General features: G+C 38.6%; 1 protein-coding gene across 1 annotated transcript in view; it reads right to left on the bottom strand.

Moving 5' to 3' along the window:
* TXNRD3 (thioredoxin reductase 3) overlaps positions 1-14,851 on the bottom strand; it is an 85,211-nt gene that overhangs the window by 19,025 nt on the left and 51,335 nt on the right. Inside the window, exons 12-14 of the mRNA XM_032842853.1 lie at positions 9,938-10,014; positions 9,200-9,356; positions 4,570-4,677 (exon numbers count right to left, since the gene is read on the bottom strand). Of these exons, the coding sequence (XP_032698744.1) occupies positions 4,570-4,677; positions 9,200-9,356; positions 9,938-10,014 (342 nt within the window). The remainder of the gene's footprint in view (positions 1-4,569; positions 4,678-9,199; positions 9,357-9,937; positions 10,015-14,851) is intronic.

Here is a 14,851-nt window from a genome sequence, read left to right as displayed (position 1 = left end):
CTCACTCTTTGCAGGTGATATGATACTTTATGTGGAAAACCCAAAAGACTCCACTCCAAAACTGCTAGAACTCATACAGGAATTCAGTAAAATGTCAGGATATAAAATCAATGCACAGAAATCAGTTGCATTTCTCTACACCAACAACAAGACAGAGGAAAGAGAAATTAGGGAGTTAATCCCATTTACAGTTGCACTCAAAACCATAAGATACCTAGGAATAAACCTAAACAAAGAGGCAAAGAATCTATACTCAGAAAACTATAAAGTACCCTTGAAAGAAATTGAGGAAGACACAAAGAAATGGAAAAACATTCCATGCTCCTGGATTGGAAGAACAAATATTGTGAAAATGTCTATGCTACCTAAAGCAATCTACACATTTAATGCAATCCCTATCAAAATCCCACCCATTTTTTTTCAAAAAAATGGAACAAATAATCCTGAAATTTATATGGAACCAGAAAAGACCAGAACAGCCAGAGGAATGTTGAAAAAGAAAGCCAAAGTTGGTGGCATCACAGTCCCAGACTTCAAGCTCTATTACAAAGCTGTCATCATTAAGACAGTCTGGTACTGGCACAAACACATATATCAATAGGACAGAATGGAGAGCCCAGTCATAGACCCTCAAATCTATGGTCAACTAATCTTCCACAAAGCAGGAAAGAATGTCCAATGGAAAAAAGACAGTCTATTCAACAAATGATGTTGGCAAAATTCAGCCACATGCAGAAAAATAAAACTGGACCATTTCCTTACACCACACACAAAAATAGACTCAAAACGGATGAAAGACCTCAATGTGAGACAGGAATCCATCAAAATCCTTGAGGAGAACACAGGCAGCAACCTCTTCAACCTCAGCTGCAGCAACTTCTTCCTAGAAACATCGCCAAAGGCAAGGGAAGCAAGGGCAAAAATGAACTATTGGGATTTCATCAAGATCAAAAGCTTTTGCACAGCAAAGGAAACAGTCAACAAAACCAAAAGACAACTGACAGAATGGGAGAAGATATTCGCAAATGACATATCAGATAAAGGGCTAGTATCCAAAATCTATAAAGAACTTATAAAACTCAACACCCAAAGAGCAAATAATCCAATCAAGAAATGGGCAGAAGATATGAACAGACATTTCTGCAAAGAAGACATCCAGAAGGCCAACAGACACATGAAAAAATGCTCAGTATCACTTGGCATCAGGGAAATACAAATCAAAACCACAGTAAGATACCACCTCACACCAGTCAGAACAGTTAAAATTAACAAATCAGGAAACAACAGATGTTGGAGAGGACACGGAGAAAGGGGAACCCTCCAACACTGTTGGTGGGAATGCAGGCTGGTGCAGCCACTCTGGAAAACAGCATGGAGGTTCCTCAAAAAGTTGAAAATAGAGTTACCCTACAACACAGCAACTGCACTACTGGGTATTTACCCTAAAGATACAAATGTAGTGATCCGAAGGGGCATGTGCACCCGAATGTTTACAGCAGCAATGTCCACAAGAGCCAAACTATGGAAAGAACCTAGATGTCCATCAACAGACGAATGGATAAAGAAGGTATGGTATGTATGTGTGTGTGTGTGTGTATATATATATATATATATATAAAATGGAATACTATGCAGCCATCAAAAGAAATGAAATCTTGCCATTTGCAACAACATGGATGGAATTAGAGGGTATTATGCTGAGCAAAGTAAGTCAATCAGAGAAAGACAATTATCATATGATCTCCCCAATATGAGGAATTTGAGAGGCAGAGTGGGGGGGTTTGGGGGGTAGGAATGGAAAAAATGAAACAAGATGGGATTGGGAGGTAGACAAACCATAAGAGACTCTTAATCTCACAAAACAAACTGAGGGTTGCTTGGGGGAGGGCAGGTATGGAGACGGTGGTTGGGTTATGGACATTGGAAAGGGTATGTGATATGGTGAGTGCTGTGAAGCGTGTAAGCCTGACGATTCACAGACCTGTACCCCCAGGGCAAATAATACATTATATGTTAATAAAAATAATTAGTATTTTAAAATAATTAATAATTAATTTTTTTAAAAAAAGCTCCTTTGGCTGATGTGTGGTGACTAGTCTGGAATGGGCTATGAGTGAATGCAGGGAGACCAGGAGGAATGCTACAGGCAAGAGAGGATGGCGGGCTGAAATGGGACAGGGAGGGCAGAGGATGGAAATAGGTCCACATGAGACATACTCGGGGGGTCAAACTGGTAGCACTTCCTGGTGAACTGACTATTGATGGTGACCAGCAAGGAGGAATTAAGGATGACTCTCAGGCACATCAGCATGTAGAGGGGGTCTTCCCTGGAAACCAAAATTTCATTAGGTTCTTAAAGCAGTTTATATTAAAATAGTTAAAAACCATGGTTCTAGATACTCAACAATTTTGTATTAAGTCAAGTCACCAGAGAGCAGCACAACAGTACAGCCCTACTTTGGCCCCTTCAGGAACTATTTTTTTATTACACTGCGCTGTGGCATCAAGCCATGGGACTGCATTTCAGGATCTAGTAAGAAACAATGTACAGAGCACCTGGGTGGCTCAGATGGTTAAGCATCTGCCTTTGGCTCAGGGCATGATCCCAGGATCCTGAGATCGAGTCCCACATTGGGCTCCCTGCTTGGTGGGGAGCCTGCTTCTTCCTCTCCTTCTACTGCTCTCCCTGAAAAGAAAGATAGATAGATAGATAGATAGATCGATCGATCGAAAGAAAGAAAGAAAGAAAGAGAGAGAGAAAGAAGAGTTCTATAAAACCCACTACTATATTTACTAAGGGGATATTTTAAGGCCATTATTCACCATGCCTTCAATGCCACTTCTGTAAAAAATGAAAAATCTCTGTCAATTCTCCCTCTTTTAGCCAGGTAGTAGGAAATAATTTTTAGGTTAATTGTAAAGAAAATCCACTTAACTTTAGGGCATGAATTCTGTGAACCAACAAATTCACCTTTCTTCTAATACCATCTTGAGTTTTCCTACCCTCATTTTCTTCCCACCCTGATTTTCTCACTTTGAAAAAAAATATTATGTATGTATTGTTGAGAAGCTTTTCTCAAATCTCTTCATAATAGGAATTTTAAAAAATAATTAATAAATCTAATCTCTGGTCCTGTCAAACACAACAAATATATTGCTAAATAAATATATAGGAAAAGGTTAGTTGGTCTGCAGTGAAGCTTAGGAAAAAGACCTAAAGTAATCCCACAAACCTAGGGGGCTTTTTTCCTATAAAGATAGTCCCATGTCTGGGGTATAGCCTTCTACATGCTTCCCCTCATGTACCTGCCTTTCTATCTTAATTTCTCATTAATTTCAAAAGTTTTAGAACTAAGTGTTAAATCCATAGTTGTTACCATCAATTTTCCAAGACTCAAGTAAAGCTCATCACTGCAGAAAAAAAAAAAAAATGGCTCATTATTACAAAGGGTTAATTATAAACACTGATCAAGTAATGTCCTGTAAAACACATATTTCTTATCTAAAACAACATTATAAAGTTTTAATCACTCATTTTCCCAATACAGGAGATGTAAACAAGAGCTTCAGTTAGTCATCAGGCTATTTAACTAGTGCTATGATTTCAAGGAATTGCCAGTAATTGACGTGACTTCAAGGGAGAGGAATGAGATTTCAAATCTCTTTTGCTGAAAACATCAAGTACTAGCTCTTTTTATTTCTCCCTATCCCTCCTATGTTGGAAGGGTGTACAGAAAAAAAGCCACTCAAACTACCCATAAAACTGCAATTTAAGAAAATATTTATAAGCTTGTTATGATTGCATGGGGTGGGTGTTAAGGGCAGGTGGAAATAACGTGTGCAGATGACATCTTTTTGAGACTCTGACAGCTCACAGCCCGCAACCAGGTTGACAACCCGGGAACTGCCCACCCTCCCCACCACTGAGCCCATCCACAATGCAGATGTCCCCTGTTGATGGGACAGGATCCTGACTCCAGCCATGATGAATGGAAGCGGGTAGATAGCTGATCCAACTTGGACCAATCAGATGTCCTCTTCCACAACTCAGAATTAAGACTGAGAAACAGGGAGTCCATCAGTTCCTCCTCAGACCAAAACTATTGAAAAAACTTGTTTGTGGAAGAAAGGGCATATTTTGGCTGCTATGTACATTCCAGAAGCAAATAGAGTCTGCATGCCAAAAGAAGAATGAATTGCAAGCATATATGAGTTGAGACGGTCTTGCAGTGCCTGGTTCCCATCCCTTCCTAAGGCCTTGATATACTCCTGCATTCCAAAAATTCTTATAATAACTTGTGCTTTCTTGTATAAGCTACTCAAATAGACGTTTGTCACTTGCAACTCAAAAGTCCTAATGCATACATCTTTTATCCCCCTCTCCCCAACTGTATGATTATTATTGGCTAGAGAAATAGGGTTTAAATTACTTAATTTCTTATTTTCCCAAAATAGGAATATGATTTCCTACACTCTAACCATTATGGTAACTTGCAAAACAAAAAGTGACTGCAAAGTCAGCTGATTTTCAAAGACAAATTCTGAAAAAGCTGTAAAACACAATCTTACCTCAAGATTCTCTTTTTTATGCACTTCAATAGCTTTCTCCTCAGATAATCCACAGCAGCCATATTCCAAAGGAGCAAACACTGTAGTCGGGACATTACCATAATCACACTGAAAAATAAACAAATCACATCTGCTTATTTTGTGACACTTTTCCCAGCAAAAATCTACATTACATACATTTCTAAGAGGAAAATAAATAAGCCTGGTCCAATGTGACTGATTCTTCCATTTCACCACTTCAGGGAATTTATAGTTACACTCAGAGTAGGGGGTGAGCCCAACTCCAGAGCAGAGAGCACACCCTGGCCAGGGGCCCACGGATGGGACCGGCCACCCTTGGCCATGCACCTAACTGCCACAGAGGAGATGAGCAAAGAAGCAGTTGAACAGTATGGGACTGGGTGACTGCCCTGGACCATCAAGGGGAGATGGCATAGTGTAAAGGGGTGGCTAACACGGGTTCTTAGAGATCCTGTGGTTCTGAGAGAACCCCAAAGACCCCTTATCAGACTAAGGCAGAGCATGGGTGGACATCACGGAAGACTGCAGACTCTGAGCCCTACCTGCCTCTTCCAGCAGCTCCAGGCACCTACCTGCGGGAAAGTGAGTGTGAGTGCTGGTCGCAGCCCTGCCTGGAAGAAAGTATCTGTGACAGCATGGAGAACCAGAGCACACTGGTGCAAGCACATTAGAACCGTGTGTGGAGAGAGAGCAGTGTGCAGGAGCAGAGAAAGGGCAGAGGGTACAACCAGAGATGAAGGTCACTAGGCCTGCCCATCAACAGCCCCTCAAGGGGCGACACTGTCCATTGCACTACATGTCCCCCGAACGCTGCCAACAGGTTGTAGGTGATTAGGTCAAGGGTGACCTCTAACCCAAAGAAAGCTGGCCAGAATCTATGTAGAAAAAAGGTGAGCTACATCAATCAAATTCTTTCTTTTGCAAGAAGATGAATTAGAAGCAAAGGAAGAATCCCCCGGTGGTAGTGGGATAGGAAGAAATGCACCACTGGAGCTAGGGCCAAGTAAGGCTACCAGTAGAGCACCCTGTGAAACCCCCACCTGTGTGCCGGGGCTGGGGCCCCAGAGCAGCCGTGACCCCAGCCCAGTTCCAGCTCCAAATGCGGTGTGGCCCAGCCTTAGCACAGCGCTTGTTCTAAGGCAGTGTTTCAACTTACCAATCCATAGGATCCTCATAGGAAACCCCTCAGTCTGCCTAATGTGAGTAAGTTTCTACTTTTTGTTACCCCAAACAAAAACAAATCAAATCCACCAGGTATCCCCACATCAATGAGGCGGATTATGTATAACATACATCAGCCTAGAATCTTGAACTTAGATGCTCTAACACACCTCACATTTACTAACCTGCAAATCGTGGGTAAGCCAAGCGTTTTTTCCTTTTTCTAACATGGCTAGGAAAAAACCACATAACCATAGGGAAATCTTGGTATTTTCTGACTTCTATTAGGCCTGCAAAAACTCATCATCCCATTTACAGTTGGCCCTTGTAGGGGTTGGGGTGCTGACCCTCATGCAGTCAAAAATCCCCATATAACTCCTGACCCCCCCCCAACTTAACTAATAGCCTATCTATGACTGGAAGCCTTACCAATAATGTAAATTAGTTGATTAACGCATATTTTTATATTATATGTATTGTATATTATATTCTTACAATAAAGTAAGCTAGAGAAAGGAAAATGTTACTAAGAAAATCACAAGGGAGAGAATACCTTTTCAGCACTGTGTTGTGTTTATTGACAAGAATCCACACGTAAGTGGACCCACACCATATTCAAGGGTCAGCTATATATTTTTTAAAAGATTTTATTTATTTATTTGACAGCGAGAGAGGGAACACAAGCAGGGGAAGTGGAAGAGGGAGAAGCAGGCTCCCCGCTGAGCACGGAGCCCCATGCGGGGCTTGATCCTAGGACCCTGGGATCATGAACTGAGCCAAAGGCAGACGCTGAACAACTGAGCCACCCAGCTGCCCCAAGGATCAGCTATATTGACCAGCAGCTGACCCTATGTCCCATGGCTTACAGGGGAAGCCTCATTTTCAACAGATCCCTCTGTCTCCTGTTTCCAATCAAGTAAGAATAATCAACAGGAAATTCCTCAATCTTTCTTCCTTTCATCTAAAACACTTTCTCCGCATCTTCAGCCATCTCCTCCACCTAAACTTGACTTCATCTTGCCCTCCTTGTTGCCTTCCTTCTAGTCCTCATACCTTTAAGTTCTTTCTTTCTTCACACTAAACACACTGCTGTGTCTTCAGATCTCTCCACCCCACAGCTGCCTTGATTAACTTCTTAAAGCATTTGGCAACTAATCCCCCTCGATACACCCTGAGATGCTAACTGCATTACCACACTGTATGTTCAGCATCCCGGGTCCCACCCACTGATGCCCGCAGAGCTGTGTCCTTGTTGCCCTTTCCAGCAATGCCTCCCTCTATGTCCCAGGTCTTCCCTCATGACCTCGCGAGGCACCTGGTGTGACACAACAAGCAGAGTGGAGCAACCTTTATAAAGAAGACGTACTCAAAAGATTTCTCCTGACCCTAATCATGTTAAACAATCAGAGAAACCCAGAACATGAGACATTGCACAAGGAAAGTAGTCTGGACTCATCAAAAATCAAAGTCATGAAAGTAGTCTGGACTCATCAAAAATCAAAGTCATGAAAAATCAAAGTCAGGAAAGTAGTCTGGACTCATCAAAAATCAAAGTCATGAAAAATAAAACAACCAGAAAGTAAACACACACACACACACCAGGAAAGTAAACACACACACCAGGAAAGTAAACACACACACACACACACACACACACACACACACGCAACAACAACAACAAAAAAAAGCAGGAAAGTAAAGGCAGGGGAACCATTTCAGGTTAAAAGAGACTTAAGAGTCGGAAGAGCTAAACATACCACATGAATCAACACACCCGGCTTCATATGCGTAATGGAAATCTGAGGAAATCTGAACAGTATCACATTTTTGTTCAGTTTCTCAGATAGAATGATGAAACTGGTTATGGAAGAAGATGCTTGTTATCAGGAGAGGCATGCTGAAGTATATAGGGGCCAAAGCCACTGAAACCTGCCACTTACCTCAAAAGCTCTGGAATGGGAGATGGAGAGAAGGGAGTTGGGGAAAATCGGAGGGGGAGACAACCCATGAGAGACTGTGGACTCTGAGAAACAAACTGAGTGTTTTGGAGGGGAGGGGAGTGAGGGGTTGGGTAAGCCTGGTGGTGGGTATTAAGGAGGGCACGTATTGCATGGAGCACTGGGTGTGGTGCATAAACAATGAATTTTGGAACACTGAAAATAAATAAATTTTTTTAAAAAGGCTCTGGAAATAAAGTACACACATTGTACACATACATATTCAGAAAAGGAGAGAGAGCCAAATGGCAAAATATTAATAACTGGGGAATGTGGAAGAAAGGGTAATATGGGTGATTATTACTATTCTTCCTATGGTTTGACACCTTTCCAAATAGAAAGATGGAGGAAATAAAGGTCTTCAAGAGTTCCCACTGCGTAGAGAAGGCCATTCCAATTCTTTATTGTGGTTGGCATGAGAGATTTTTTTTTTTTTAGCATTTTTTAAAAAGATTTTATTTATTTGACAGACAGAGAGAGAGAGATCACAAGTAGGCAGAGAGGCAGGCGTGGGGAAGGGAAGCAGGCTCCCTGCTGAGCAGAGAGCCCAATGCAGGGCTCGATAACAGGATCCTGAGATCATGACCTGAGCCAAAGGCAGAGGTTTAACCCACTGAGCCACCCAGGCGCCCCAGCATGAGAGATTTTTGATGAGCTGGCACCAAATAAATTTTCTAGCCTTATTCCCAGTTGTATGCCTCTATTCCCAAGTGCTCTGCCCGCACACACTCCAAATGCTCTAAGTATTATGGAAGGGACAATTCTTTGTCCCTTAGGACAAAACAATTAGCATTCCTCACCCGCACCCAGGCCCTTTATCCACCAATACTTCCACATATCCACATGCTCTCGTGGAGGAGAATACAGCGGAACTCTCACAGACTGCTCACAGTCCTGCTGAGAGTGATGTTTGCAAATACATTATCTACTTACCAGAAAAGCCCTGTGCTTTGCTTCATTGGTTTTGAATTATTCATCCCACAAAGCCAGTCCCACATCTTTGGTTGAAGACAACGAAAGGTGCAGGAGATAGTAGAAATCATCACCTTCGCACTTGGCAGAGGTGAAACTGAGGCACGGAGATTTGAAACAACTTGATCAGGTTCACATACCAGCAGGCACTGAAGCCAGGGCCAGCGATCGCCCATCTCAGATCCCTTTACCAGTCCAATAAGTTACAACTAACTGCCCCTTGTCTTACATTACTCATGATCCTCCACTCTCCTGGGAAGCACTTTGGCGCTGGAACCATGCCAATCCCCTGTATGTCACCTAGCATGACATCCTGCACACAGCAGACACTCAAATGATATTTGTTAAAAATTATTACTAAATACTAATTTATCTGTGATGAACTCTTTCCTTGCAAAACAAGTGCACAAGTGTTGTTTGTACTGATTTTTCTAATCACAATTTTGATCTAGATATCATCTCAAAAGTAGGAGCCTCACCTTTTCCAAAGAGCCAGCAAAAAGTCTGCGAGCCAGCAGCTTGCCTGCCTGTATAGCAATGGGTGTGAGCTCGAGTTTACCCTCCAGAATATCCCCAACAGCATAAACATAGGGTACACTGGTCTGTTCCATGTCATTTACTGGTATTTTGCCACTCCTATTGGATTTTGGAAAGGAAACAAATACATTATGATTCATTCTGTACTTCTGGATGACTAACACTAACTTTTCCAAGAGAAAATGACTAAACACATAGAACAAAGACCTCCCTCTAAGAAGAGAGGCTCCTCAGGTCATCAATCTCTATAAGATCGATGGCTTGAATCATAAGGGTTTCTGTAGCTCCAAAAAACCCACCTGAAACCATACACATTTTTTGGATGCCAAGGATAGCTCCTGATTTCCCCCAGAGTTGCACTAGACTTTTGAAATTTTTCTCCTTGCTTGACCAACAACATAAAAATTAACTCTAAATCAAACAGTGGGTTAAGACATTCCCACAATTTATTTTTTTAAATTACTATTTAATGTATCAGCTCTTTAAGGCACACACTAAAGAGTTATAGATTCATTAATAAAAAAACTAGTTAATACAGAGCTGGCACAGCACTTACTGTGAAATAAACTCAGAGCATTAAAATTTTGCATCTTAGTAATTAAATGAGAATTTCCAAGAGGTAATCTGTAGAAACATTTTGCTTCGTGTAGCAGCAGTGCAATGATCCCACATGTACTTACTTTTCATTGACTTTGACACCGATCTTCTCCAAGCCTATTTTCCTTGTACAGGAGGCACGACCAATGGCTAACAAAACCTATGTTAAGAGCGAGATCCAAAACAGAAATTGTCAATGTTGGGAATGAAAGGAACATCACTACAACTCCTTCAGACATTAAAAGGACAATAACAGAACACTATGAATACCCTATGCCAATAAAGTTGACAGCTTAGATGAAACATTCCTTGAAAGACAGTTTACCAAGTCACACACCTGCAAATCTAGAATAACTCTATGTTATACCCTAAATTATGTCCCCACACCAAATTCACATGTTAAAGTCCTAAGCTCCAGTGCCTCAGAATGTAATGTATTTGGAGACAGGGCCATTAAAGAAGTAATTAAGGTTAAAATGAGGCCATTAGGGTGGGGCCTTTATATGACTGATGCCCTTTGTAAAAAGAGGCAATTAGGACACAGATGACACAGACTGAGGGGCAACCACGTGAGGACCCAAGAAGAAGGTGCCATCTGCAAGCCAAGGAAAGGCCTCAGAAGAAACCAAACCTGCTGACACCATGATCTGACTTCCAGCTTCCAGAACTGTAAGAAACTAAATTTCTGTTTAGACACTCAGTCTGTGGTGTTTTTTTATGGCAATCCTAGCAGAGGAACACATCCTATACTCATTGCAGAAACTGAATCCACAAATTGTAAACTGTCCATAAATTAACTCAAGACCCAAATGACTTCACTGGTAAAGTCTATCAAAACTTAAGTAAGAAATACTAATAATGGGATACAAACTCTTCCAGAAAAAAAAGAGGAGGGAACACTTCCCAACTCTTTTTTGTGAGACCAGCATAAACAACTGACACAAAAATCAAAAAGGATATTAAAATAAAATTATAAGCCCATAGTCCTCATGAACACAGATGCAGAATACTTTACAAAATGTTAGCTAGAAAATGAAACATAGCAATATATAAAAAGGATAATTAATCATGACCAACTGAGGTTTGTCCCCGAAATACAAATTTGGTTCAACATGCAAAAATCAATCAATGTGATTAATCATATTAACCAAATAATAGAGAAAACAATTTAATCATCACCCAATAGATATGGGAAAAGAATTTGATAAAATTTAACACCATTTGAAGATTTTAATATAGTCAGTCCTCAGCAGATTAAGAATAAAAGAAAACTGCCCCAATCTGTGAAAAGGCACTTTGTAAAAAGAAATCTATAGCTTACATCCTAGCAATGATGAAAGTCTGAATGCTTCACCTCTCAGGTGGAAGCAAGATGAGGATGCCCACTCTCAAGCAATTTCTATTCGACGTTGTACTGGAGGACTTAACCAGTGCAACAGACAAGAGAAAGAAATAAAAGGCAGGCCAATTTAAAAAAAAGAACAAACCTGGCTGTATATGCAGATGTTAACCCCAAGAATCTACAATAAGGACAACATACAAAAATCATTTGTATTTCTATATACTACCAACTAAACACTGAAAATTTAAAAATTTAAAATACCATTTTATAATACCTTAAAAACATGAAATATGTAGAGACAAATTTAGCATAATACATGAAAGACCTCTAGAGCAAAATGATAAAATATTGCAGAGAAAAACATAGATAAACAGAAAGATCTATGAAGTTCATACACCAGAAAACTTAATATTGTTAAGATGGTCATTTCTTCCAAACTGGTCTATATAATCAATATAATTCCAATCAAAATCCCAGCAGGATTTTTTCTGCTGCTTTTTAAAAGTTATATGAAAATGTGAAGGACCTGATGAAAGCTGAAGGACTTACTCCACCAGTCTAAAATTTGCTATAAAGCTTCAATACTGAAAACAATGTGGTAAAAGGAGACAACTGGTTGATGGGATTAAGAGTGCAGAAACAGACCCATAGTAAATGGTCAAATGACTTCAACAAAGGCACCAAAGCAACTCAGTGGAAAAAGGGAAGTCTTTTCAACAAACAAATGTTGAAAGGGAAGTCTTTCAACAAACACCCACTTGGAAGAAAAAGAACCCATATTCCTACCTTATTCTATAAACAAAAATTAATTCAAGATGTATTACAGAACTGAACATAAAAAATAAAACTATAAAGCTTCAAGAAGAAAATATAAGAGAAGAGCTTCATGACCTTTGGGTAAAAAGATTCCTTAGAGCACACAGAAAGCATTAACCATAAATCAAAAAATTGATAAACTCAACTTCATAGAAATTTTTAAACTACTGCTCATCAAAAGATACCATAAAAAATGAATAGGGAAGTCACAAATGGGAAGAAAATATTCACAATTTATTATCTACCTGAAAATGGAATGTATTCAAGATATATACAAAACTTCAATTCAAGAATAAAAATTAAAATAACTGAACAAAACACGGACCAAACATTTAAACAGAGACTTCATAATGGAAAATATAATAAATGGCCAGTAAACACATGATAAGTTGCTCAACATCATTAGTCATCATTAGGCGCAGATTAGAACCATAATAAGAGACCACTACACGTGCACAAAACTGGCTAAAATGAAAGCCCAAAGCTGATCACATGGGATAACCAAAACTCCCACGTCAGCTCATGGAAATATAAAGTGATTCATTCATTCAGAAGGTGTTTGGCAGTTTCTCAAAAAGTTAAACACAGAAACTATCCTATGACCATTTAATTTCATTCCTAGGTATTTACCTATAAGAAATGAACACATAGGTCTACAAGGGCTTATGCAAGCAGCCTTCATAGCAGTTTAAGTCACAATAGCTCAAACTACAAATAGCCTAGGTGTCCATCCACAGGAAAATGAACAAACTGTGACATACCCATACAAACTTACAGCCATATAATTCATACAATAAGAACTAACTAAAGACACACAACAACATGGATGAAATACGAGGAGTACGTATCAAATAGTTTTATTCCTATGACACCTAGAATAGGCAAAACTAGTCTATCGTGACAGAATCAGAATAGGGTTGTTTGGGTCAGGGAGTGGGAAGGGATTTGGGAGAGCTTTCTGAACTCACAGAAATATTCTGTTACCTTCACATTAAGTATGGATGATATAAACATGTACATTTGTCAAAACTGACTAAAATGTACATCTAAGAAATGTGCATTTCACTACATGTAAATTACACATTATAAAAGTAAACAATTTAAAATTTCAATACTGTGAATAACTTTATACCAATATATTCAAGAACTTAGATGAAATAAACTAATTCCTAGAAATATAACTAATCTAAAGTAACTCAGGAAAAAAAACAGAAAGCCTTAAAAGTCCTATGGCTGTTAAAGAAATTCAATCAGTGGTCAAATACATGTATCTACAGAAACTTCTAGGCCTAGATGGTTACACATCAGTGAATTCTATCAAGCAGATGAAGAACCAATTCTAACATTACAAAAATGCTTCCAGAGAATAAAGAGGTTATACTCCAAACTTCTCTCATGAGCTGAAACAACCTTGATATGCAAATCTGAAAAGTGCAATATATGAAAGGAAAATTATTAGCCAATACAATTCATGAATATTAATGCAAAAATTCTAAAGAACGAAATCCAACAGTATATAAAAAGAACCATTACCAAATTGGGTTTATACCAGGAACACAGAGTTGGTTGAACATTAGGAAATCAATGTAATTCAAAACATTAACAGATGAAAGAAAAAAATTTTTGATCAACAGCTACAAAAGAAACACTGTTACAAACAAACATCTACTCGTGAGTTTTAAAAAACAAAAAAGAAATAACCAAACAATCCCTGGGAAACAAGAAAGAAAAGAAATCCTTTAACTTAATTAAGAATATCTAACAAAATCCTGCAGAAAACATTACTCTTTAATGACAAAACACAGAACTTTCAATACTGAGAACAAGGCAGAATGCCTACCACTGCCATTTCTTGGAGGTCCTAGCTAGTGTACTTACACACAAAAAAAAGAAATAAAAAGGGAAAGAGCAAAAAATAGGAAACAAAACTTTTGTTATTTATAAATAGTATGAAGGCATACAAAGAAAACTCAAAATAATCTAAGATAAATTATCAAGTAAGAGTTTAGCAAGATTATGGTATGCTAAATCAAAACACACAAATTGGCAGCATTTCTATACATCAGCAACTGTTAAAAAGAATGACATTTTCTCAAAAAAATACCATTCATGACTACATAAAAATATAGTAAATACCTAAGGATAAATCTAAAAGGTGTTCTTGATTTGCATGTAGAGAAATTTGTTAACTTTGTTAGGAGTTATTGAAGACAACCTAAATTAAGAGGCAGATATACCATGTTCATGGAGACAAGACTAAATATTGCAATAAAAAGTTACCAATTGATTTATATATCTAATACAATCCTCATAAAACTCTCAACTCGGGTTGATTTATTTTGTTTTCTTATTTTTGGCTTTGTTGATCCTCCCCATATTATTTCCTTTTTTTAACTAAAAACAATCACACATATATCAGTATATAAAACATAAATGTATCATTATTTACCAAAGAAATGTTAACATCCAAATATCAGTTTAAATTAGAACTGTTGCCACCCAATATAGTCCATGGACTATTCACATTGTTTGCAGATTTTATACTGTTTTTGAAAATAAAAAGATCTTTATTATAATTTTTCATTATAAGATACCCAATTTTTATTGAAAATATTAAAATGCCCAAATGTAGAAGATGTCTAATGCCCCAGAAATAAGTACTTATAACAGTCAGATATATCTGCTTCCAGATTTTATTCTATGTATAAATTATCCATACACACATATTTTCTTATATTTCTCATGTACACCAAAAACTACCAAATGTCAACAGCTCAACTACCAACCATTTTATTATAGTTTTACAAAGAATCAAAAGGAAAAAAGTTAAGGCTGGTAG

This window comes from Lontra canadensis, unplaced genomic scaffold, assembly GCF_010015895.1.
Source record: "Lontra canadensis isolate GAN:19392208 unplaced genomic scaffold, GSC_riverotter_1.0 scaffold133, whole genome shotgun sequence".
NCBI lineage: Eukaryota > Metazoa > Chordata > Mammalia > Carnivora > Mustelidae > Lontra > Lontra canadensis.
This window is presented reverse-complemented; position numbering and strand designations above follow the sequence as displayed.